General features: G+C 49.8%; 1 protein-coding gene, 2 long non-coding RNA genes and 1 other non-coding gene across 9 annotated transcripts in view; 2 read left to right on the top strand and 2 right to left on the bottom strand.

Moving 5' to 3' along the window:
* Positions 1 to 1,404, bottom strand: part of Gm15904 — a 4,223-nt gene extending 2,819 nt beyond the window's left edge. Inside the window, exon 1 of the long non-coding RNA XR_868179.3 lies at positions 1,287 to 1,404. This is a non-coding gene — a long non-coding RNA (predicted gene 15904). The remainder of the gene's footprint in view (positions 1 to 1,286) is intronic.
* The window catches only part of Azin2 (antizyme inhibitor 2), a 32,224-nt gene extending 25,076 nt beyond the window's left edge, over positions 1 to 7,148 (top strand). For 4 of the 6 annotated variants that reach the window (XR_001784145.2, XM_006503108.4, XM_011240538.3 and 1 more), the window contains 2 exons: positions 2,710 to 2,924; positions 4,890 to 5,369. Coding sequence is in view for 5 of the 6 variants with exons in the window: in XM_006503108.4 (XP_006503171.1) it covers positions 2,710 to 2,924; positions 4,890 to 5,028 (354 nt within the window). In the remaining variant the exon portion in view is untranslated. Of the gene's footprint in view, positions 1 to 2,709; positions 2,925 to 4,889; positions 5,370 to 6,430 lie in introns of those variants that run through there. The other 2 variants (NM_001301841.1, NM_172875.4) reach the window with 2 other exon arrangements.
* Positions 7,149 to 9,174: 2,026 nt separating this feature from the next.
* On the top strand, positions 9,175 to 9,320 carry LOC115489376. The gene has a single exon (XR_003955493.1). It is a non-coding gene; the product is annotated as a small nucleolar RNA SNORA48 (small nucleolar RNA).
* Positions 9,321 to 15,117: 5,797 nt separating this feature from the next.
* Positions 15,118 to 20,047, bottom strand: Gm33901. The gene is made up of 3 exons (XR_376674.3): positions 19,861 to 20,047; positions 16,506 to 16,698; positions 15,118 to 16,395 (listed from the first exon to the last, which is right to left on the bottom strand). It is a non-coding gene; the product is annotated as a predicted gene, 33901 (long non-coding RNA).
* Positions 20,048 to 25,641: the final 5,594 nt, after the last annotated feature.

Below are 25,641 nucleotides of genomic sequence, written 5' to 3'. Positions count from 1 at the left end.
TCTCTGCCATCTGTCTCTATAACTGTCCTGGTAAGCTGCCTCTTCTTTTCTCTCTTTCTGTGCTCTCTTCGTGAGAGTTGGGCATATCCTGTTCTATCAAAGCTTTCTCTGATTCGCCACTTTGTCTGCCACTCAAGGCAACTTTCAAACATGAGTACTTTCTTCTGCAAACTAACTTCACCTTCATTGTTTGGGATTAAAGGTGTGTACTAAGGGCTTGTCTGTATTCCAGCCAGAGGGATTAAAGGTGTGTGGTAAGGGCTGAGCCACAACACAACTAGAAAAAGTTATTTTTTTTTTTTTGTAAATAACAGTCTTGGGGTTCACAGTGTGATCCGATATCCTGCAACACCTCGTCCCACAAAAAAGACAAATGACTGAAAAAGTGAATGAATAGAATGAAAGTCAGAACAGGCACACAGTGTCGATTTCACTATAAAAATCAAGCCAGAAAGGGCTGGCTGTGTGGCTCAGCAGTGCTCCTGGCTAGCACATCTGAGGCCCCACGTTTGCCCCAGCACCACACACAGCTGCTTTCTTGTCTGTTTTCAAGCTTGTCCCTCTAACAGGCATGAGGATAGTTGGTAACTTATAACCTAATGCTGTCTTTTCTTTGTTGTGGAGAAGCCCTTAAAGGCGGTTTGCCCAAACAGAGCACTCGTCCCTCATAACAGACCATCAACTCAATGTTTTCTAGACACTGGGGCTAGGTGGCACATACCTTTAGTCCCAGAACTCAGGAGGCAGAGGCCGGTGGATCTGTGAGTTCAAGGCCAGCCTGGTCTGCAAGGTGAATTCCAGGATAGCCAGGGCTACACAGAGAAATCCTATCTAGAAGGAAAAAGAAAAAGAAAAAGAAAAAAAGAAAAAATAAGGATATGAAGCTAAGCTGAGGAGGATCCGTGGATCCGTGCTTACTCCTGCTGACTTCCCTTCATATCCTCTAGATCAGAGCCTGGTATACAATAGGTCTCAGTATGTAAACGAAGGGACTGGTGAGTACAGGCTAGCTCTCAGCGTGGGCCTTTTCCTTATTGATAGGACTGGCCAATGGTTAATTTTTGTCATCTGTGTGAACCTCATTTATACTTATGGAAAGAGTCCCTCTCTCTCAGTTTCCCCTCACTCCTGTGGCTGGCTAAGGTACTGGTGGCCTTTCTTCTGCTGGCCCTCACTGCCTCCTCCCAGGCCCATTGGATGGTTTCTATGCATATCACCGATTTTTTCCCCCTATAGACCCGACCCACTCTCAGCATTCATTAGGTTACAAATCTTGAAACTAGTACCTGCTAGTACCTTCTAGTACTAGTACCACTGGAGTGTGGAGGACAGGAAGACCCTGGACACTGCCCCTCAGCTGACAGAATTCACTCTGTGGGGAAGTTGGGCCCAAGCATGTCAGTATTCCGTTACCAATCACAACTGTCACAAAAGGTGGAACTCTGGAGAGTGTCAAGCTTCCAGGGGCTTTGGACGCCACCTCTGAACCTAAAGAAAGCACGGCACACTTGGTGTCAGACGGAAGATCTGGGGTGAAATTGGGTGTAGGGGAGGCAGGTTTGCTGGAGAGTAGCCCAGGAGCAGCTGGCATGTGACCAGTACTGCAGCAGGCAGAGCAAGGGGCCAGGAAAGCCACACAGAAGACCCACCCGTGTTTCTCCTTCAGCTGTGACCCCTCTTCTAGGCCCTGCCCAGCAGGGGCCCTAAACTGTGGCAGAACTGCACTGATACTTTGGTTGCCCAGAGATGGATGTCAGAGATTTCCTTTCCATTTGGAAATCATTTAAGAAGAAAATTTGCAGTTAGCCGGGTATTGGTGACACATACCTTTGATCCCAGCACTTGGGAGGCAAAAGCAGGTGGAATCTCTGTGAGTTTGAGGCCAGCCTGGTCTACAGAGCGAGTTCCAAGACCACTGAAGTTAGGAATCAGAGTGTTTGACCCATGGACCCTCTGTAGACTCTGCCAGGTCAGACTCAGTGACAGTTTGTTGGTCTGGGACCTGACTCAGGATGACTGTTACTCCCCTTGTGGGCTTCCGGCTTCTGTCTCCTGTCCATGAATCCTAGAAGAGGAAGCCTCAGGGCTGGAAGAGAGGCTGGGAATGAGCTTTATGGAACGGGCTGTGGAGGTGTCTGAAAGTGCCCGGTGCGGGTGGACCCACAGACCCAGTGACAGCAACAGTCAGACTAGCGTGAACCCCTCTGCCAGCCAGCTTGAAATGATCTATGTAGCCGGGCGTGGTAGCGCACGCCTTTAATCCCAGCACTCGCGAGGCAGAGGAAGTCGGATTTCTGAGTTCAAGGCCAGCCTGGTCTACAAAGTGAGTTCCAGGACAGCCAGGGCTATACAGAGAAACCCTGTCTCAAACAAAACAAAACAAAACGGAAAGAAAAAAGAAAAAGAAAGAAAAAAGAAAAAGAACAAGAAAAAGAAATGATCTATGTGCCTTGACTTAGTGGCCTTTCAGTGTTTCAGTGGCCAGGCAAAGTAGGTGATATTTATCCCCATTTTACAGACAGGCAATCTGAGGCACAAAGAGGTTTGTGTTCTTGCCCAAAGTCACACTGCTAGTGTTGGAACCTAGAAATGGGTAGTCCTTATATACTACCCATGTGGGCGATGGGAGCTATGGCAGGTGTCTGAGGGAGGATTGCTGAGGATGTGGTATGTCTGTCGGGGCTGACATGTCCCCCTTCTCTCCGACAGAAACCATCTGCGGATCAACCACTGTACAGCAGCAGCCTGTGGGGCCCAGCAGTTGAAGGCTGCGACTGTGTGGCTGAGGGCCTGTGGCTGCCGCAACTACAAGTAGGGGACTGGCTGGTCTTTGACAACATGGGTGCTTACACCGTGGACACAAAGTCCCTCCTTGGGGGGACCCAGGCCCGCAGAGTCACTTATGCCATGTCCCGGCTAGCCTGGTAAGAGGTTCCTGCAGTGAGGTGGGGGTGAGGGAGTCGGGCAGAGGGACAGTCCTATGCCTGGTACTGTGTTGATAGGGGCTCTATCCCGGCCAGAGCCCCACACCTGCTCCCTGAGGAGGGGAGGGTCAGCAGGCAAGCAGGGAAGGAATGGGGTGCGTCCCTCAGTGGAGGTTGCTTGTGACTGCATGGGGAAGCAGGGCTGGTCCTGGGGAGGCATTGGAGGCAGAGAGAAGATGCAGAAAGTGAGGGCAAGGTTGAAGCGTGGTCTGTCCTGGCAGCATTTTCTGAAGACCACTCTAGCTATAGATGGAGGAGGCAGGATTTGAACAGATGCAGGCAGAGGTGGTGGGGAGGTGACCTGGGCTCACTCTGTTGGGCCAGCAAGCTCAGTGGGCAGTAATGGGACTCCTGCCTGCCTCCTCTGGGGTCAGAGGTATCTGAGGTGGAGGGTGCCAACACCTGAGGGACCCTCATGTCTGTCAGGCCTCGAGTTGGGCATTCCACACTCTTCCGTTTCACCCCACAAACCTCTATGAGGGTCAGTGTCGTTTCTGGACATGGTTGGAGTCAGACTAAGACAGGGCTTGGAGGGCAGAGTATCTGGGAGGGGCTTGTATGGAGGCCCCTCAGAACTGAGTGGGACGGATATCCTGAGAGCCCCCAGGAGCGTCCATCACCAAATGCCAGGTCTGAAGGGCACAGGGAGAGTCACATTACAGTCATCTATTCAGTGTCCTCATTGTGTCTCCCCTGTGGGGTACAAGGCAGGCCTATGCAGTCAATTTGCCATTGGGGTGGATTTGACAAAGCTAAACAAACAAACAAACAAACAAACAAACAACCGCAAAGAAAAACAACATGCAGGCTTCCTTGTGAGTCTCTAACAGTCATCAGCACCTCCCGGTGGATGAGGCTGCACTCACCACATTTGTTACGGGGGCACCAAATGCTGACATATCTCTCTAGGCAAGTGGGCACGGCAAGCAGTGAGGGATACAGCCACATCCCCTGCCCCACTGTTGGTGCCAGGGAGGCAGACATTGATCCAAGGAGAGCTGGTCTGGGAGTAGGGCCCTGTAGTGTCTGTAGGGCTCCAAACCTGGATGCTGGGGAGGAATTGGCGAGTGTGAATAATGCAGATAGAACAGCATAGTGCTGGGAATGGATTGTGACAGGCCTTATGGTGACATCTGGGGGTGCCACAGGGAACATGGGGTGCACCGGGGTCAATCTCTTGGGCTGTGAGTCTGGCAGAAAAGTGCTGGAGGTGCAAGAGGAGAGTTTACCTTCTGTGCTGGGTCTGTCTGGAGAGACAGAAGCAGGTCAGAGAAGATGGTGGATCCCAGCGAGAGACAGAGATGGATGAGTGGGTTGCTTAGGAGCTGGGCTGGGCAGCGCTGGGCTGAGTGTGGGGCAAGGTTGCTGGCTGCTGCTGGAGCTGCTGATCTGATCAGATGGGACAGCTCATCCTTACAGGAAGGGAGTATAACTGCCAGCTTGTGAGAGCGGGGCGTGGCAGGCAAAGCGCTAGACCTGGGTGTGGGGATGAGAGCTGGGTGGTCCTAGTCTCCCCGCGTGTTAGGGAGGAGTCTTGAGCAGTTTGCTCCCTCTGAATCTGTTTCCTCTTCAGGAAAATAGAGATGGTTTGGTTTTCCTACAGTGCTTTTGGGAGAATTAACTTAGGTAATGGGATGCGGGGAGCAAAGTACCTGGCGCTGTATCTGATGCACATACACACACAAAAAATCTCAATAAATATGAACACCTTTCCTTTATTAGGTGGTGGGAACCACTGGGGAGAAACAGTGGGGACATGGATCACAGGCCTTTGTCTGTGCTTAGGGCTCAGGTGAGAGTCCTGTGTGTAATGAGACTGGACTCTATATAGAAGCAGGGGTCCCAGGAAGCTCTGGGCCTCTGTCCCCATGCCAGGTGCCATCACCACTTGTCCCTTGCTCTCAGGGAAGCGCTTCGAGGGCAGCTGTTGCCTGCAGAAGAAGACCAGGACGCCGAGGGTGTGTGCAAACCTCTGTCCTGCGGCTGGGAGATCACAGACACCTTGTGTGTGGGCCCTGTCTTCACCCCAGCAAGCATCATGTGAGCGGGCCTGTTTTCCCAGAGAATCCCAGCGGGGCCAAGGAGATGCCTCTGGAGAGGTGGATAAGGCGGCAGGCTGGTACCCTCTGGCCAGGACTCTGGTGCTCGCTTCGCCACCCCCACGCTCCACCTGTAGTGTTTGTGCCCTGTAAATAGGACCAGTCTTACACTCGCTGTAGTTCAAGTATGCAACATAAATCCTGCCCCTTCCAGCCGTGTCTGCCTCTGCAGCGTGAGGGGCCTGGCCATCCAGGTGTGGGCTGTGCTTGGGGTTGCTCTTAGTCTCCTCCCCACCTCTGTAAATACGAATCAAATAAATATTTAGTTTTTTTTTTTTTTTTTAAACCCTTCAGTGGAATCATTCACAAAGCAGCCTAGCGGGGCTGAGAGAGACTGGCCCACCTGACATGGAGAAACCAGTTCCTCTCCTCAGCCCCGACTCTGCTCCTGGACCCCAGCACTGCTCACTGTCATCTGCTTCCCTGAATCATCACAGTCTTCCTCGCAGGCCTCCGGGCCTGGTGTCATGAGGTGGGGTGAGCGGGGGTGGGAATCAGAGTTGCGACCTTTCCTAAACTCGTGACTGGCCATGGCCTCTGTGACCAACCATGCAGGCTAAGGCCTGGCCCAGAGAAGCTTCAGAAACAGAGAGCAGAGAAGTGGGGGATGGGTGTTTTGTTGTCTCAGGGCTCGAACCCAGGGCCTTGTGCATGCCAGGCCAGTGCTTTGCCCCTGAGCTACAATTTTAGCTCCATCTCCCTGCCCCCAGGATGTTTCGAGTACACTATTGTAAGCTGGCAAGGCCCTAACGGTTACCCATGTTCGGTTTGCTCATGCAGCGACTGTCAGAACAAGGCTGGCCCAGCACATCGCTGTGTCCGGTACCATGGGTCCCGATGTCTCCTCAGACTGACAGTTCTTACCAGGACACAGGCTACTTCCTACTGCCATGGTCTTAAGTTATGCTCCTGGGGGTCGGGGAGGGTGTGTGCGCTGAGAAAAGCTGTTCAAACTTAGATTTCCCCTTGCTCCTGTGGGCATCCTAAAGAGTTTTCTTCCAGGTTTAAGGGAAACTGAGACAAAGTCACCTGCCATAAAATTATCTTTACTTTTTTGAAAAACTGTTATTATTTATTGTGTGTATGTGTACAGGCACACGTGTGCTATGGCGCGTGCATTCGTGGTGTGTGTGTGTGTGTGTGTGTAGGTCAGAGGACAGCTTTTAGGAGATGTTTCTCTCATTGTGTGGGTGCTGGGGATTGAACTCAGGTTATCAGCTTGGCAGAAAGCTTCTTTAACTGCTGAGCTGTCTCATTGGCCCGCACTCACCCTGTAAAATGGAAAAGTGAATACTTCTCAGGATATCTCAGCACTGAGGCCTCTCCCTCCATTTTCTCTTTCCCCAGCTCCTGGAAATATTAATCTTTGCATTGTTGTGCCTTTGTGGAGCATTTCTTGGGGTGAGCCTGGCCACTTGGCCTCAGAGTTCCAGTTAGTCGCTGGCTCCTACATGGCTTTGAGGTCATCTGAGGAGTCGATGTGCTATGTGTTCACGATAATCAAGGACGTCTTCCTCTTCAAGGCTGGGCCTACTCTTCATACACTGACAAGGGACAGACTGAAAGCTCAGGACATCGACTCAGGAAAGCCATAAGGAGCTAATGCCTTGTTCCTCCTCCAGCCACCCAGAGCCACACCTAACAGGGACTCCCATGCCACTCTCAGCACTTTGGGAGGCCATTTCTGACTCCTTTGCCGATCTCAGCTCTATGGGAGGCCACTTTTGAGATGCCCATGTCAGCTGTCCTAGTGGATCTGTTCCCACTCATGCTTCAGATTGAGGGGAGTGGGGTGGCTGGACACACAGGTCATTTTCTTTCTGGAACTGGCCCCTCCTCCCAAAGGCGGAGGGCACCTTCAAGCCATGGGTGGCTGCGCTGCAGCTCAGGACTAAGTCTTACCTCGCTGGAGGGCCTTGGTGACTTCCGAAGTGACTTCTTGCTTGGTATGGGACTTGTTTCCTTCTCTTTCACTGCCATCTTCTGTGTGTTTATGTCCCACTTCCTTTGCTGAGGACAGACCTTGATATGGCTTATTTGAGAATATTAATGCATATTCATTTCTTTTCTATTATCCTTATTTCATAAGCGTGAACTTCCTCCTGGATGCATGTATGTGCACCACATGCGTGCAGTGCCCAGAGAGGCCTAACGAAGTCGGAGCCTGGGAAACAGTGGCTATGTGGGTACTGAGAGCTGACCCTCGGTCCTCTGTAAGAACAGCAAGTGTTCTTAACCACTGAGCCATCTCTCCAGTCCTAGTAATCATTTCTCTCCCACTGTTTCTTGTGTCCTTTTCCAAAGAGAAGACGAAGAAAAGCATTGAAAGTAAAGAATGCTGAGGTTTTGGGTCAGTATTGAAGAATTTGGCCATAGATGACCTCAAGCCTTGGCCACATGGGCTTTTGTCCCCTTGGAGCCCTGTCCTAAGCAGACCACTGCCAGTGGCCCTCACAGACGAATTCTGCCCGAGGGCCTCACTGAGGGACATCTTCCTTCTCACGCTCCCCCCCACCCCATTACCGCCCCCTGAAGCTTCTCCTTGCATTGTTCATGTGCTCCCAGGAGGTCAGCAGACCTGCTGCTGCCGGAAGCTGACACCCAAGCTCTCCGTCTAAAGGCTGGTCTCTTCCCGTTCCTGCATGACAGTCTACCCTTCACACAGAAGCCAGATCCTGTGACTCCTGTGACCTGGTTTCTCTAAGCATGACCCCCAAATTCCCAACCAACTACCTCTGATTCCTATACTATCCTCCTTCTCTCTAGTCCCCGCCACATCAGCCTCCTCTCTCCTGCTAACACTCCATGGCTGAGTCAGTATCTACGGATCCTCTCCTAGGACAATGCATGCAGCTCACACTTCCTTCAGGTTCTCGTATCCCCATGTTCTCTTTGGGCAAAGACTTCTAAGCTCAAAGTGCCTTTGAAAAGTGGTGCTCCCCAGTCTGTCCTTCCACGTAGCTGGCTTTCCTTTTCCTCAGAGCTGCTAACGTCAGTAGGCACGTTTGGCAGTGTGCTTGCCTGTGCGTCATCTCTCAGGCTTTCTAGAATATGAGCTCCCTGACAGCAGGACCTGCTTTGTCCACGGTGATCTAATCAGCCAGACCAGAGCCAGTGCTCAAAAGTACAAGGCAAAGGCGTCTGTTAACACTGGGGAAACAATGAACACTAAACGTCCGTCTGTCCCTCGGAGGAACGTCTGTCCCTCGGAGGATTACTCAGAGTAGGTCAATGGCTGTCAAGTCCCCAGCCCAAGGCCTAGCATTTACATCAAAGGTGATTTCCTCAACATCCATTCAACCCTTTAACGTGTCTGTGACCCGTGGTGGGAACTGGCACAGAGATAGAAGTTCCTATGTGTCCTCTAGTGTCCTCTAGTAGTGCATAGTACAATAGGGAATGATAGAGTATGAAGTCGTACATACTTCTGAAACACAAGACCTTGGAAAGATGGTGTACTGGCTAGTTTTGTGTCAACTTGACACAGCTGGAGTTACCACAGAGAAAGGAGCTTCAGTTGAGGAAATGACTCCATGAGATACAACTGTAAGGCATTTTCTCAGTTAGTGATCAAGGGGGAAGGGCCCCTTGTGGGTGGGACCATCTCTGGGCTGGCAGTCTTGGATTCTATAAGAGAGCAGGCTGAGCAAGCCAGAGGAGGCAAGCCAGTAAAGAACATCCCTCCATGGCCTCTGCATCAGCTCCTGCTTCCTGACCTGCTTGAGTTCCAGTCCTGACTTACTTTGGTGATGAACAGCAGTATGGAAGTGTAAGCCGAATAAACCCTTTCCTCCCCAACTGCTTCTTGGTCATGATGTTTGTGCAGGAATAGAAACCCTGACTAAGACAGATGGTACTAAAAAAAAAAAAAAAAAACAGGGCTGGAGAGATGGCTCAGTGGTTAAGAGCACTGACTGCTCTTCCAGAGGTCCTGAGTTCAAATCCCAGCAACCACATGGTGGCTCACAATTATCTGTAATGGGATCCGATGCCCTCTTCTGGTGTGTCTGAAGACAGCTACAGCGTACTCATGTACATAAAATAAATAAATCTTTTTTTTTTTTTTTAAAGAACAGATTCCTTCTCTCCCCTTCTCCGATAATGGACAAAGAGACACCTGTGGGTGATGTTCTTATATCAGTCGGGGCAGAGCAGATGGCAGGCCTTTGTTCATTTGTTCATCCTAGCTTGATGCCTGGCTTGGGGGCCAAAGCTGTCTTATGCCAAGGACTCATAAAAATGAAATCAAATCGAATCCCGGCAATGCAGTGCAGGGGGAAAGAAACAGACGTAGACCTGCAGATCACCACAGCAGCTAGAGACCTGCCCTCCAGTGCACAGCATGGGTGGGCCATACATAACCCTCTTGGCAACACAATTCACAGCATGGACGGAGACTGTCTCCCAGGGCCCCACCAGCTGCATAGCCGGGCTGCAGTGGGAGCCACCACAGTGTGTGAGCATGTGGTGGTCAGATGGGAGAAAATGGCACGTGGAGCAGTTTCAGCAGTATGAAGAGAGATGGAACTGGATGGAGGCTCAAGGGTGGAGCAGAGTAGTCTGTGGTGGGTGCCTAGCTCCACCACCTGGGGCCATGGTGAGGTCCAGCCTGGTTCATGGCTGCAGTGGCAGGGGTCAGTGTTGATGCCCACTAGGGAACATGGGGATGTCCCTGGTCGGGGCAGTCGCTGGGGAACACGTGGATGTCCAGAGGCTGTGCAGAACTGGCCACGCCCTTCAGTAGATGCAGCACTCTGGAGAGCTGCTCCCATCTCTCACCGGAGGCAGCACTTGGGAGAGCAAGCCTTGTATTGTGTCTTGCCCAGGCAGCACAGTGGAGTTGACTCTGGTGGCAGGGGTGTGGTTTAATTGGCCCGAGGGCATGAATGTGGAAGATCTGAGCCTGCCACTCCTCTGCAGTGGGGTGGCCCGGGTGCAGAGGTGATGCCTCATGAGCTTGGGAGAGCTAGCCTTTCCCCTCACCAACTATAGCACTTAGGAGAATGGCCTTGCTCCTTACCTGGACAGCACAGAAGGGGGATCAGCCCCGAGGGTGAGAGGATGGGTGAGCTGGCCCAGCCCCTCACAGGCTACAGCACTTGAGAGAGTTGGCCCCACACCTTGATTGTGCAGCACAACACGAGGGCTGACCCTGTCTCCTGCCAAAGTCGGCGTTGGGTGGCCTAGTTGGAGCAGTGCCGGAGAAACTCACTCTGGTGGTATGGATAAGGGGGAGCCACAGGGTTGACTAGCTCATCAGCTACTGCCCAAGCCTAGATCCAGGGCTCTGAGTTGGTCTACGCCAAGATCTGTATCATCTGCGAATGGCGAGGTTCATGAAAGAACTGGCCCTGCTGTTCCACAGCTTCAGGATCTCCATGACACAGGCAACACCAGGATATCCAGGAGGAGGCCCAGTGAGGACCCAGTGTTGATTGTGTCGTAGAAGCCTAAGATCTTTTTGTTTGTTTGTTTGTTTTTCGAGACAGGGTTTCTCTATGCAGCCCTGGCTGTCCTGGAACTCACTCTGTAGACTAGGAAAATCCTAGAAATCCATGCGCCTCTGCCTCCCAAGTGCTGGGATTACAGGCCTGTGCCACCACTGCTCGGCAGAAGCCAAAGATCTCGAACCATACCATTGACTCATTCATCGAAGTGAACATTTGCAAGTGACAATGTGTGGCCAGAGGAATAGACTGTGGGACACACTGGGACACACTACAGCTTCCACAGTGAGATGTTTTCTATGCTTTGTTTTTATTGTTTCTGTGTGAGTGCTTTGTTTGGTGGTGGTGGTGGTGGGGATGACAGAGGCTGCAAGAGTGAAGGACAGACATGAGGGGACAGGGGGATGAATGGGGCACAGGTGCATGGTGTGACCCTCACAACGAATCAATAAAAAGTTATAAAAAGAACAGGACAGAGGGGAAGACCTGGTGGTAACTTTTCCTCCCTGTCTCTTCCTCCAACCTGGGAGAAGCAGGCCCAGCCACAGAACCTCATGAGGTCACAGGAGATACGTTATCTGGGAGCCCTCTCCCCTACCCCTATCCAGGAAGCCTGCCTGTGTAAACTGGCTCACGTCCTGCAGTGAAGGGTCCACAGAGAAGGCAACAGTGTAGGGCTTCTCTCACCCCTTTGCCTGCTGCATTGTAACCCCTGTAAACAATCACCAGCTATGACATCCTGGAAATTGTTCTGAAACACAAGTCCTATTTTTGAGTGATTTCCCAATTCTGCAGAAAATCCTTCAGTTGATTCCCACTGAAATGCCAGTAAAAGATAGATTACTCTTTCTCTGTCCAGCTCTCTTCCCAGGCTCCCATTCTCAATTCAGTTCCTTAGTGTCTAGGAACGGACACACCTTAGTCCAAAGAGAGGACGTTTGATCTCTAAGCTTCCAAGCAGCCTTAGATTGTGCAGTCACCGTTGTGATGAGCTAGGAGTCCTACAGAGAAACTCAGGATTACAGCTGAGCGCAACAGAGCTCAGAAAGTACTAGCTACTACGAGAGAGACGCGTGGACAGACACGTGGACGTATCGTATGGCTTCCTAGGTGGTGTTAGAGGGAGGATTGCCAGGTAAAATACACAACACTCAGTGAAGGTTGAATGCGAATAAATGTGTGTACATGTGTGCGTCCGTGCAATATCTGGCGTATTTCTAGGCAAAGACATTACTTTATCTGCAGTTCAAGCTTAACAGGGTGTCCTGCGTTTTATTTGCTAACTCGGGCAACCCTACCCTAGGAAACCATTCCTTCGACTTTGGAAGTCCCTCCCTCCCTCCCTGAATCTGGATAGCGTTGGGACACTTGGCCCGGACTCCTTAGGCCCTGCACCGCCTGCTTCTTGGGGTTCTCCCTCCACTCAGAGAAGCACCGAGTAGACTATAAGAGGTCCCTTGGTCTAGGACATTGATTTTTCTCATTTAAAAACATAAATGAGAGTGTCAGAGCTGAGCACAGTTAAGTTCCACTTTGTAGAATCAGAAATGCGAAGAAGTTAACTCGGCTTCGGGGAAGCTCTCCACTCTGCACCCAGAGAACCTCTCAACCCCGCACCCAAGTCCCTCAGAGGTCCGTTCTCTTGACGTCACTTCCGTATCCAAGAACCCCCCCCTCGGCGTCGAGCCATGTGCTCCTGCGCCCTCTGCCTGCCGGGAGGAGGAATAGACTTTACCGACTTGGGCAAACTGCCGAATCCATAGGTGGAAAGCCAGAAATGCGCTCCGCAGCCGGGGCTTCCACGGGAACCTGACAACCGGGACAGCAGCGACATGGGTCGACCTCGTGTTCGCCCGCTCAGAAATGCCTGGGACCCAGGCCCTGCAGCAAGCCGCCCTCTGGTCCATCACCTACGGTTGCTTCCAACTAGGAGCCTTCCAGAGTTGAGAACCGCAAAGCAGTGTGGATGTTCTCTGCTGAGTTCGTGCAGAAAACCGGGGGCTTTGAATGAATTCTCCGTTTCCAAGAGATGATACTGGGCATTTAAAAATAAGAATGCCTACTGTCAGGCCTGCCTTGGCCTGCCCTTGCCCTTAATTTGCATTATTCATTTTACCCACACAACCCCGTGGAGTGAATTTTACGACCAAGATTCTCACCCTCACTGCCTGTGTCATAATCTTAATGTTACCATTTATTAGCCGCGTCACGCGGCGTAAATTACTCTGCGCCACAATGACTGTGTCTGTAAAATGGAAATATAGTACCTGCTATATATGTTGTTAAATTAACATATTTAAAACTTATGGGACAAAGTGAGTTCCAGGACAGCTGGGGCTATACAGAGAAACCCTGTCTCGAAAAACCAAAAAAAAAAAAAAAAAAAAAAAAAAAAGAGAACCACAAAACCAACGAACCAAACAAACAAACAAAAAAACCAAAACAAAAAACAACCAAAACAAAAAACGGAACAGTCCCTGGTATGTGCTAACCATCAGTGACTACTTAAATTGTTTACGTTTAGAAATGAGGAAACAGAAGCGTAAATACGAGGGAACATGTCTAAGAACAGACAGTAACTAGAGGAGCAGGTTAGGGCACCTCTCCTTCCTTCTCCCAGCTTTTTCCCCCCATGTGTAGGCAGCTGGTGATGCGCATAGACGCTTTTATTAGTAGTGTGTGTATTGACTTAGTATCACCCTGTCACAAATGGCTGTTCTTCGGATATTTTAATGACACTAATGGAGTTAGCGAGGGTCTTGTATACACCAGACCAGGGGCCAGGTTTTGTAAGAAATGGGGATGAGTGCGTCCAAAATGCAACTCTGGCTAAATCCCAGGGAAGAAACAGATTCCTGAACATGTTAAATTTGCAATCCTATGACATATTCAAGCAGAGAGAGTGGTAATTTGGTGTGCTGAGGTTTGTTTTAGAGAAAAGCAAGATCTCCAAAGGATGTCTAACTAGAGATAAATATAACCGCCTGTGCAGCCCAGAACAGACTTGCTAAGAAGCAGTGGCATTTCATGGGAATGGCATGTGACAGGAATAGTGGCATGATAATTCAAAGTCCTTGGGAGTTCAGGGGCAGAACAGAAGGCAAGAATGGGCTGGAGGCTTGGGGCATATTAGGAAAGAGCGTGTTCTGGCCGTACCAGTGAGCCATCAGAATTTCTCAGAGGGGAGAGAAGATGTCAGCTATACACTTTAGATGGTGAGCTAGGAGGCCTGAAGAGAAGCTGTCAGGCAGTTTCTAAGATTGTCCTCAACGATCCTGCATCCCTGAATCCACATCCTGCTTCAATCCTCTCTCCTGGAGTAGGGGCGGGGCTCAATGATCCCATTCCGATAAACAAAGTATGTTAGGAGCAATGGCATCAAGACTGAGATTTGGCACTGGGGACATGAAAGTGGACACAAAACCCCTTGCCCTCATTGCATTCATCACTCGGTCTCAGGTAGAAACAATAAGACTTTGGTTTGTGGGTACCTTTCCCATGCTGTGTAGCAGTTTCCATCTTCAAGGATTTCCGTATGCACGAAGATGAGCCTTTCAATGCTGTCATCCCCATTCCTAGACCTCTTTCGGAGACTTTGCCTTCTCTCCACCTCTGCCACTCTCTACAGTGGCCATGCACCATGAATCTGATTCTCCATGAGGTACTTGCTGCATTTCCAGCCCTTCTCTTGCTCTTGTAACCTGACTCCATCAACACCAGGCACTGCCAGGAAGTCTACATTTTGTGTTAACTCTCCCACGTTAATATCCTTTCTTCCGGTTCTATAAGTCAGGTAGGCAGAGCTGTGCTGCAGTAACAACCAGTCCCCACCTTCCAGTGGTTTAGACTGTAAGATTTAAAAGGACATTCATTTCTTGTTTATACTACTTAAACACTACGGGCCTTCTGCGGGCACCACTGATATAATCTTCGAGTCACGAAGGTGATGGAAGAAGCCAGCATTTCAAATCATGCTGGCCATCTGTTAGAATAAAAAGAGAACTTACTTGGGGGTGCCTTGTTGGCAAAATTGTTCCATCTAGGTCTTAGCACCATCAAATTGGCCCAAGTCAGGCACATGGCCACATCTAACCATAAGTGGGCAGAGGGTACTTTCCTATTCAGTGTTTGGTGAGGCAGGAAAGCTGGAATAGCGATGAACAGCATGGAAAGGGTCTTCTGCCAGCCTCATCACCACGAGTAGTCTTTATACTTATTCTCTCGCATTAATCTTCAACTCCCTCGCCTCTCTTTCATTTGTTGAACTGTCTTAGGTGAGCCATAACCTAGCAAAATACAACCCTGCCCACATCCAGACAACTGGGTCTTGAGTTCAATTCCCAGCAACCACATGGTGGCTCAGAACCATCTGTAATGGGATCTGATGCCCTCTTCTGGTGTGTCTGAAGACAGCTATAGTGTACTCACATAAAAAAAAAATAAATCTTTTTTAAAAAATTAAAGGATTGTCTGTCTGTGTCTGTACGTTTGTTTTTCATTAAGAGTACAAAAAGTATCCAAGCATGGTAGCATGTGACTTTAATCCTAGTACTCTGGAGGTAGAAGCAATCGGATCTCTATGAGTTCGAGGCCAGCCTTGTCTACAAAGTGGGTTCTGGAACAGTTTTGGCTACACAGAAAAAAATCTTGCCTTAAAAAATTGCAAGCACTAGCTACAATGAGGTGGCTTGGTTGCTTAATCCACGGAATTCAGGGGATAGTGGTGGTAAGAGAGAACTGTTAGGAGCCATGCTAACCCAAGGCTTTTCCTGGGGCCCTGTTGTTTGGAGAAAGAACATAGATCCTTGTCTAAAGCCAGGAACATGCTTGGCAGAGCCAGTAGCAGCCTGGGGTCCAGGGCCTTAGGGGAACTTTTTCCTGAGGCTCTGATGTATGGAGAAGGACCACAGCTCCCTGTCTAAAGCCAGGAATATGCTTGGCAAAGCCAGTGGCAGCCTGGGTCCAGGGCCTAGCGGGAGCTGTGACTTCATCCTAAGAACTCCATCTTCCCATCCTAAGCTAGGGTTGTCAGTTCCAAGACAGCAGAGCATGTGCCTGTGACACACGTGAGATCTCTGTTTCTTCCATGTGTTTGCCTGTGACACAAGTGAGATCTCCTGTGTGTCCTCCGTGTGTTTGCCTGTGACACATGTGAGATCTCCTGTGTTTCCTCCATGTGCTTGCCTGTGACACACGTGAGACCTCCTGTGTTTCCTCCGTGTTCATTGCTTTGTTAGCTTCCCACTGACTCTGTCCCACTCCTACCCCTGAAAACTGTATATAAGATGTTAGACTTCTTAATAAACTTGCTTGGCATAAGGCATAGCTTGCATAAGACCCCCTGACCCCAACTTCCTTATCTTCTGTATTTTTTTGACCCCATGATCCTTTCTTTCTCTTTGGGACCTGACACTGAAGACCAACCTGCTGGTCCAGGTCAGAGAGCCAACTTCACAAAGTTGTCCTCCATGCATGTGCAAAGGAATGTGGGTTCACACTCACACCTTGCTCTCCATCCCCTCTGTCACACACACACACACACACACACACACACACACACACACACACACATCAAGAGGCTACAGGGAGGGGACATATGGCTCACCATCATCAGAGCCATGATAACAACAGTGACTGAATGAGCCCCTCTAGATCTCAGGGTTTGTGGAGGAAGGTACGGTAGAACCAGGGCAGGGCAGGGGACTCTAAGAGGCACTACCCTAGTTGTGGCTAAGGCTCAAGGCAGTGGAGCACTTCATGACTTGTTGCCTTGAGAGAGCAAAGAAGATTTCTCCTCTTCGTCTCACACTGAAGTGTCACGGGTGTGCAGACGTGCCAGGGCTTCACCATTGGGTACATATGGTGCTGTAACCAAATCAAAGACAAATTCCCCGTCAGTTCTAGTAGCCCTCTTTTCCTTTTCCTCCTTTCCAGACAGGTTTTTATGTATTCCTCCTCCCAAGTTCTGGCATTACCTGTACAAATTGCCATGCCCGTCAGGGTCCTGGAGAGGTTTCCCTGGGTCCTTTCATGGAGATGGAGGGCTGGGATAGGTGAGGCGGGCCCGCTGTCGGCATGTCTTCCATAAGATGCAGCTGACGATCAGCAGCGTGGACAGGGAGTTCAGGGCTGGGATGATGATCACCACAGTCTGCACGCTGCCCTGATCTGCACAAAGGGGTGGGGTATCAGGTGGCTTGCTCTCCCGGGGCAGGCTGTGCCTCTGACCTCTGCAGCCATATCCCACATGATATTATGTTCCCATGTCACGGAGGAGGTATGGGACAGGGCAACAGAGGCCGAGATTGTGGGACCTTGGGTGAGTGTTTGGGCACCTGGCAGCGCTCTCTCTCTCTCTCTCTCTCTCTCTCTCTCTCTCTCTCTCTCTCTCTGCCTCTGTCTTTATGTGTTTGTGTGTTGCCGCAGACCTTTTGGGTCCCTATGTCTGCGTGGAACGGGGTCTCTCGACGCGGGTGGGCAAAGCGTGGATGATGACAGACAGACACACACGCAGGAGAGTTTGTGTGGAATCTGAATGTAATTTTACAACTCGAGCATCAGACTTTTTATGCAGAGGACAATAAGGAAGTTGGGTGACATATTCGCAAGGTACAATTGAGGTAACTGGAATCTTACATAAAACAGAGGAATGCAAACACAAAAGGTCTAACGGGAACCACCCAGGATAGAATACATTGATAACAGCTGGGATCAACAAGGGCTCCACCTAAAATTCACTAATCTTAGAAGCCAGGGTCAAGGGCTTCGCGTCCTTGCCACAGTTCCTATTTTAGTCTCTTGTATAGTCCACCTTCCCCTTAGGCCATTGTAAATATGTGTATGGGTGTAACTCTGCTATAGTATCTATTCTGGTTTCTCCTTTGGTCTGAAACTTCCTTCTTCCTAAGTGATGGTAAATTCCTGTGTAAGGGAGTGACTTAGCTTTTACAATCTTGCTGAATTCTAAACCCATGATCTTGGTCAAGGACAGACACCCTTGGACTGTTGGAACACTGGCGGAAGGCTTTAGCCATGTCAGAGCACTTATAGGAAAATACTGAAAGAGAGCACGTGGATCCATACTCTAGACTAGCGTGGTACTGGAACTCGGGAATGAAAAATTAATGTATGGGTAGAGAACACTAGCCTCCAGGAGGAGAGCTTCCTTGAAACTCTTTTGCCTCATGAGTGACTTTTAAGCCTTTCGGCTTGTCCAGTTGACTCGACCAGAGAGCGTAGCAGTGTGTGTGTCTCTGTTTCTTTGTGTGTGTGTGTGTGTCTGTCTGTCTGTCTGTCTCTGCTTATAAAGTTATCATGGCTCCCTGTGGGCCCCAGGATGGCTCCCGGCATGGCACAAGCCACCCTTGTTCTCCTCTCGGGCTCCACTGCCCTGCCTTTTGCTCTCTGCACTAGTTAGGTTTGTTGTCAATTTGATATAACCTAGACTCATCTGGGACGTGGGAACCTCAATGGAGGAATCGCCCAGATCCGATTGTCTGGGAGAGATTGGCTTGGTTGGTGATTGGCCTGGGAGAGCCCCGCCCACTGTGAGTGACGTCAGACCCTGGCTCACCTGGGCTGTAAGAGAAGCTAGCTAAGCAGGGGTGGGAGACTGAAGGAGCAGGCAGCGGTCCTCCATAGCTTCAGTTCCTGCCCTGACTCTCTGGGGAATGGATCATGACCCGGAAGTGTAAGCCAAGCAAACGCCTTTCCCTCAGTTGCTTTTTGTAAGCGTTTTATCACAGCAATAGAAAAGAAAACCAGGGGCTGGTGAGATGGCTCAGTGGGTAAGAGCACCCGACTGCAATCCCAGCAACCACATAGGTGGCTCACAACCATCCGTAACAAGATCTGACTCCCTCTTCTGGATTGTCTGAAGACAGTGTACTTACATATAATAAATAAATGAATCTTTTTTTAAAAATTATATATATATATATATATATATATATATATATATATATATATATATATATATGAAAACCAGATCACCTTCACATTCAATCCACATTCAATCCTTGGAACAGAGCCTTCTTCCTGTCTCTGAAGAGGCTGTTGTCTTCCAGAAACACTTTGCCTAGCTCCTCTTCATCTTCCGGGTCCTGGCTGCAGGGAGTTATCTCTTGTCTGAGTTCCAGCGACTCCCCCCCCCCCCCACTTCTCCTAGCCCTCAGTATATTTGCTGTGAGTGGTCTGGTCACTATGTACTTCCTGACAGAACTCCGACTCTGTCTGTGGCTGCATACTTCAATGCCCAACACATAGTAGGTATGAGATGGTAATCTCTGGTGTGAGGTGACCATTGTGGTCTGTCAGAGGAGGGGAGGGAAGAGAGATCCTTCCTGACGCAGCCCTTGTCCACCCCACAGGCAATCTGGAGACCTGGCCAAAGTCAACACTTCTCTAAAGTGATCTTGGGCTAAACAAACAGCCTTCGTCAGTTGACACCTCCCCCCAACTTCCACCTCTCCATCAGCCCTAGCCATTTGGCTGTAGGCCAAGGCTGCTTTTGGTTTCCCATCATCCCTTTTTGAACACTGAGTTCTGGGTAAGTGGTGAGGGTGGGCTGAGGAACACATAGCCTGGGTTTTCCTAGCTCTGCCCATGGCCTTGCTGTGTGCGCTGGAGAAGGTCATCTCCCATCTCTGGCCTCAGTTCCAACAACTGCAGCCAGGAAAGAATTCTCTCCACCTGCTTTACCAAGCAGACAGCGATTAGAGGCTACTCAGGAGTGTGGGTCCCGGACCGCCCTGGCTTAGAATCTGGACTCTTCTGTTGAGGTACAAGATCTGAACCCAGTGTTTTCTTCTGTAACAAAGGGATAAAAATGGCACCTCCTGTTGTAGGCTTATTGTGCAAGTTAAATGAGGTGACAGCTAATAATTATCGTGTTAAAAATGTCTCAAGGCCTGGTGCGTGACTGGATTAAACCAATCACAAGCTGTGCTGGGACTTGGAGAAGAAAGAAAACATGGATTTGAATTGAGCCTCACATTTGAATGGGGGATGGGCCTCAGGAACCGCATGGCCCATGGTTCCAGTTACATAACTGAGATCCTGGAGCAGAAAAGAGTTGCCTGCCCCAAATCACACTTAGTTCAACGCTATTTGGATCATCGCCTCCCCCATCCCATACCTGGTAATCACTTGTCCTTCCTTCAGCCCACCAGGCTGAGAGGAAGCTGGCTTAGTTACCAAAGCAAGTGACCCGTCCCAGAGACCCACCTATCTCAAAGCCAACACTTCCCCCATGTTGGGTCTTGGATTGGCAACAAAGATGGAGGAGCCTAGGGTCCCGGCAGTGGCAGGGAAGGGCTGGCATCTACTTACTGCACAGGTGGGCAGCAGTGGAGAAATTGCAGGAGGACCCAGTGCCCATCAGGGGGTGTTGGAACTTCAGGCCAGGAGTTTCTGGATGAGGCGTGTAATCAGGATCTTTGAGGGCATTTCATTTCTGAGAGGGAGAGGCAGGAAGCGTTTCTCACTCTGGATCAACAGGCTTTAGCCTCTGGCTGCAAGTACTCCCTTCTTCAGAATGGGCGGGACAAATAGATCCAGGTCAAACACCATGCTGTATGTAGAAGGATATTTAATAGGGTGAGTGTGTACTCACAATGTTTTATTAAGTGGGGGAAAAGCCAGGCTGTGAAACAGAAGTATTGTATGTTTTAGTTGATTGATTGTGTGTGTGTGTGTGTGTGTGTGTGTGTGTTGTAGGTCAGAGGATAACCTGTGAGAACTGGGTCTTTCCTTCCAACACATCGGCTTCGGTGATCAAATTCAGGCCATCAGCATTGACAGCAAGTGCCCTTACTCATTTGAGCTATCTCACTGCCCTTACCTATTTGAGCTATCTCACTGGCTCCTCCCCCTCGATCAATATTTCACTGAATGTAAGGCCAGCCACACAATGAGCTCCCTGGGTCCACCCGTCTCTGTCCTCCCGGCTCTGGAGTTATGACTGGTTCAGTCACACTGGGGTTTTTACATGGATACTGAGGGTCAGAACTCACGTGTGAGCAGCATCACGTTAAGGACTGAACCATCTTCCCAGTACCCTGGCTTTTGTAAAATGTAATCACTTGGAAAAAAAGACTAAACCTTATGGGCAAAATACTCTACCGGGTGTTTGAGCAGTGGCGAATAAGGCAGGAGCTCTGCCTTCGACATCTTGACCGTATTTTCCATAATGCATATAAGAAACACCAGTTACTTGGCAAAGAAGGGGGCGAACGTCTTGACACTGCTCCATCAGAAGGAATCTACTAGGGAATATCCAGAAAGAGCAGTAGGGTAAAGAATGATCTTGCGTGTGTAGAAGAAATGACATTTTTGTTCATGTAAAGGCAAAGTGCCTGGAAGAACACATATGAACCATTAGTAGCTGATGGTTTCTAAATGCAGAATGAAGAGGATTCTGTTCTTCTGTCTGCTTTTCTTGTTACTTATTTTATGTACATTGATGTTTTACCTGCATGTATGTCTGTGAGAAGAGGGTGTCAGATCCCCTGGAACTGGGGTTACAGACAGTTGTGAGCTGCCATGTGGGTGCTGGGGATTCAACCTGGGTCCTCTGGAAGAGCAGCTAGTGAGTGCTCTTAACCACTGAGCCATCTCTCTAGCTCCTGATTTGTTTGTTTGTTTGTTGTCTGTTTGTTTGTTTGTTTAAGATTTATTTATTTAGTATATGTAAGTACACTGTAACTGTCCTTAGATACTCCAGAAGAGGGCATCAGATTTTGTTACGGATGGTTGAGAGCCACCATGTGGTTGTTGGGACTTGAACTCGGGACCTTCGGAAGAGCAGTCAGTGCTCTTAACCACTGAGCCATCTCGCCAGCCCTGTTTGTTTGTTTTAATGAATGTAAGCTACTTTGTAATTTGTTTCCAAGGCAGACAAACCACTTGCTGGGTCTCTGGCAGTTCTCACTGCTTCTCCTGGAGCAGTCTGGGGTGACCAGTGAGGTTCCTCCTGGCAGCCCCCTCCCTTCTGTGTAAGCTTCTCTCAGATGGCATTGTATTTCTGGTCCTAAGATTTCTCTCAACTTGGAGACATGGTGGTTACATGACCCCAGAAATAGTACCTATTTTCTGGGGCCCTCTCTTGTCTGCAGCTGGAAAGATTGCTCTCTATCTTAAGACATGTACCAGTGGAGACCAAATGTGAGTCAGGTGCAGGGCAACGGACTCTGGGGGCATTGGATGTTCTAGACATGACCAGTTAATCCAGGTGTCAAGGGAAGGAAAAGGAGAGACTGGTGTTCTAGACATGGGGAGCGTGTTCCCCAAGCAGAGGTGTGAAGGGTTGAAGCACACTGTCCATTGATTCAGGGACCTTAATAGCCCAAGTGCTACAACTGCCATCATATGCACAGCATCTTCCACCTCTGGAGGAGGCCCTTTGGAACTGCCGGGCTGTGGTAGGGGACCATTCTCTTGCAATGAAATGCCGCTAGGAGAAGTAAGGGCTGAGGGTCAGATGAGCTTGGTCGAAAAGAGCCCGGGTATTTCCAGCCTGTCGGGATGAACAGAGTGCCTGCTGCCACCTGCACAGTATCATCTGCAACCCTGATGTTGTCTTTATCCCACATGCTTGCCACAGTGCCTGGAATGCCAACATCAGCTGTCAACCTTCTGGGTGACATCTCTATTATAAATACGAATGGGTTGGAGGCAGATGCCTGAGAGAACGACCATTCGTGCTCAGTTTCCATTCAGAAGACTCCCTGATTCTGACACTTCCATCCTTCATCATCTTTGGGGTGCAGCAGTCCCAGACCCTGAAAGACATCCCTCTACCCTAGACCTCCTTACACGAGGCCCCTTTCTTCTGAGCACCCCACCTTCATCCCTGCCCCTACCATTTGAGCTCACCTTATGGCTCCACTATTTCTCTGGGCAGGAGCCCTCTTAGCTGGCTTTTCTCCCTCCGTTGTGAGCCTCCTAGGAATCAGTACATAGAGATTCTAGTCTTACCTTTGCCCCATGCTGCGAACCTTGAGCTACAAACTAACCCTCTCTGAGCTTCAGGTTGGGTTGGGTATCAGTCAGGCTCCTTCGGGATTCAGACTCACATCTGGGCCCACTGTTTTGGGAGACCTGGTCTTTTGTGCTATTGACTTCAGCCCCCACGACAGTATGTTTGCTGTGACATCAGGGTAGGTCTCCCCTGGACATCTGATCCAAAGTGTTGATGTTTTTTCTCATTTTACCTCATTCCTAGGATAAGGGAGGAACACTTTACAATAATAAGAAAAGTGAGAACCGTCAAAACCTTTAAAGGGAATAAAAAAAAAAAACCACTCCATTGTGTGTATGTATGTGCATGTGTGTGCTTGCCTGTGTGTACAGTGTATGTATGTGCATGTGTGTGCTTGCCCGTGTGTACAGTGTGGGCATCAGATGTCAAGTCTGGGTATATTTCTCTATTGTTCTCCATCTTAGTTTTGAGATAGAGTCTTATCAAGATCTGCCAGTCTCCCCCCACTCTCCCTGGTGCTGGGCCTACAGATATGGGCTGATGCTCTTAGCTTTGGTGTGTGTTCTACGGATTCATATCCATGTTCTCATGCTTGCACCACAAGCGCTTTGCCCACTGAGCTATCTCCCCAACTACTGGAAGACTGTTCTGTATTTAGGGCAAATATATATATATACATACACACATACAGAAGAGAAAATGAGCATTTCAAAAGAAAGGCATTGGTCTTTCCCCTGGTATTTCTGTGCAGCCCACTTCTGTCCTGCCTCTCAAGACCCTTCCTCCTTCAGGTGGTCCAGAATTTGCAGAATTAGGACCTAGTGGACAGTTAGGATCTGGTTCAGCACCTCGGCCAGCTCCCATCTCCTCCCCCTTGGCCTTCACCCAGCCCCCAGGATTTAAGCCCGTGACTCAGGCCTTTGCAACCGACCTCTTGGTGTGGTGGTCCTGGTTCTAGCTGAGCTGGTGGTGAGCTTGGGGCTGTTGAACAGAGCTGAGAGACCCAGGCAGGAGGGGAGGAATCTGTCCATGTGAGCAGTCGGCCTCTTGGGATGGCCTCCCTGGCAGGAGGAAAGGCCTGTCCCCAGAGCCTCTGAGGTGAGCTGGGTACTGCCAAGAGACTTTATCTTTGTTGTTTTCTGTCTCTGCCACCACCCCAGAGAGAGGGACAAAGAGATAATAGCCTCATTTATTGGGGACCAAATAGTCCAAGCTGTGGGACCCAATATTTCACTTACCCTGGTAATCGAGGTGATCTCTGAACTCTCCCCAGTAGACATGGGGAAACTGAGGCCAGCGAGGGTAAGGAACCTGCTCAAAGTCACACAGTGGGCTTCATGAGCTTTAAACCATAGGGACCTTGGTTCAAAGCCCCTCTGAAGCCCAGGAGCCTAGTCCTGGTGGCTGCCCATCACGGAGCAGTCCTCAGCGTAGAGAACATCCCTCCAGAGAGGTCCAGTGGAGTGTGGCTTTAGTGATAACGGGCCTGCTACTAGCCCTGCCGAGGAACAGCTGTGGATCCCCTGGGAAGCGTTGCTTCGTGGTTCTAACGCTAAGATAATGACACTATCCTCATGGGCTCCTCTCTGTGGCTAGATGAAATGTAAAGTGTACTAGCACTTTGCTTACAGGCCGTGTATGGGGACCCACAATGAGCCCGAGACAATCAATTAGTCCTTCCCTGCAGCCTCCCCTCTCAACTGCGTTGTGATCCTGACAATCCCAAGATCCCCTTCCCTGTATTCCTTCCCCATATCCTTTCCCCAAGTCTCACTCTGTAGTCCAGGCTTCTGACTCCAGTTGTCTTAGTCAGGGTTTCTATTCCTGCACAAACATCATGACCAAGAAGCAAGTTGGGGTGGAAAGGGTTTATTCGGCTTACACTTCCATACTGCTGTTCATCACCAAGGAAGTCAGGACTGGAACTCAAGCAGGTCAGAAAGCAGGAGCAGATGCAGAGGCCATGGAGGGATGTTCTTTACTGGCTTGCCTCCCCTGGCTTGCTCAGCCTGCTCTCTTATAAAACCCAGAGATGGTCCCACCCACAAGGGGCCTTTCCCCCTTGATCACTAATTGAGAAAATGCCTTACAGTTTGATCTCATGGAGGCATTTCCTCAACTGAAGCTCCTTTCTCTGTGATAACTCCAGCTGTGTCAAGTTGACACAAAACTAGCCAGTACACCAGTGCTGAATTTTTTTGGTCTCTAGTGCGCGCACGCATACACACACACACACACACACACACACACACACACACACACCATGTCCCTCTGCCTAGAAACAATCCAGGACCTAGTATGGAGTTTTTCATCCTACCTCTACCATACAAAGACACAGCTGGTATCTGAGAGGGTCTGATCTAGTCTTCGAGTAAGGAGAGGAAGAAATATCACTTTACGGTAGCACGAATCAATGAAAAGCCAGGATTAGACCCCGAGATTCCTGTTCTTACATTGCAGAGCTGTAGAGGACCAGGCAGACCTCTGGCTCACCATGGTCACAGCCTGAGTGAGTGAGCGCTCATGGGCAGGGCCCTGCTGGACTTTGGCCGGGCTGCTTCCCCATCACTTAGAGGCAGGACCTCCTTCTCTGTGTACCTTGTCCCATGCTCCGCACAGCGTACAGGAGAAAGGTGGACTTCTCACTGGTCAAGGTAGCGCAGGTTAGAATGTCTATGTTGTTTCGGGTGTGACTGCAGGAGGCAGTGGAGGAGAGGCAGGGCCTCCGTGACTGTACATTTTACAGCTTCCTAGTAAAACATGTGAACTGCAAGCTATTAGCCCCATTCTCCGAGGGGAGTCATTGAGGCCCCACGAGGTTAAGTTGTTTTTCCTAGAGTGAAGCCTGATAGAGCCCAAGCCTATATAGTTTAAGAGACCAGACTCTTTTCTGCCTTCCTGGCTACCCCGTTGTACTGGCTAGTTTTGTGTCAACTTGACCCAGCTGGAGTTATCACAGAGAAGGGAGCTTCAGTTGAGGAAATGCCTCCATGAGATCCAACTGTAAGGCATTTTCTCAATTAGTGATCAAGGGGGAAAGGCCCCTTGTGGGTGGGACCATCTCTGGCTAGTAGTCTTGGTTCTATAAGAGAGCAGGCTGAGCAAGCCAGTAAAGAACATCCCTCCATGGC

The sequence above is a fragment of the Mus musculus genome, chromosome 4 (genome assembly GCF_000001635.26).
Source record: "Mus musculus strain C57BL/6J chromosome 4, GRCm38.p6 C57BL/6J".
Taxonomy (NCBI): Eukaryota; Metazoa; Chordata; class Mammalia; order Rodentia; family Muridae; genus Mus; species Mus musculus.
Note: the sequence above shows the minus strand (reverse complement) of the source record. Positions and strands in the feature narration are given on the sequence as shown.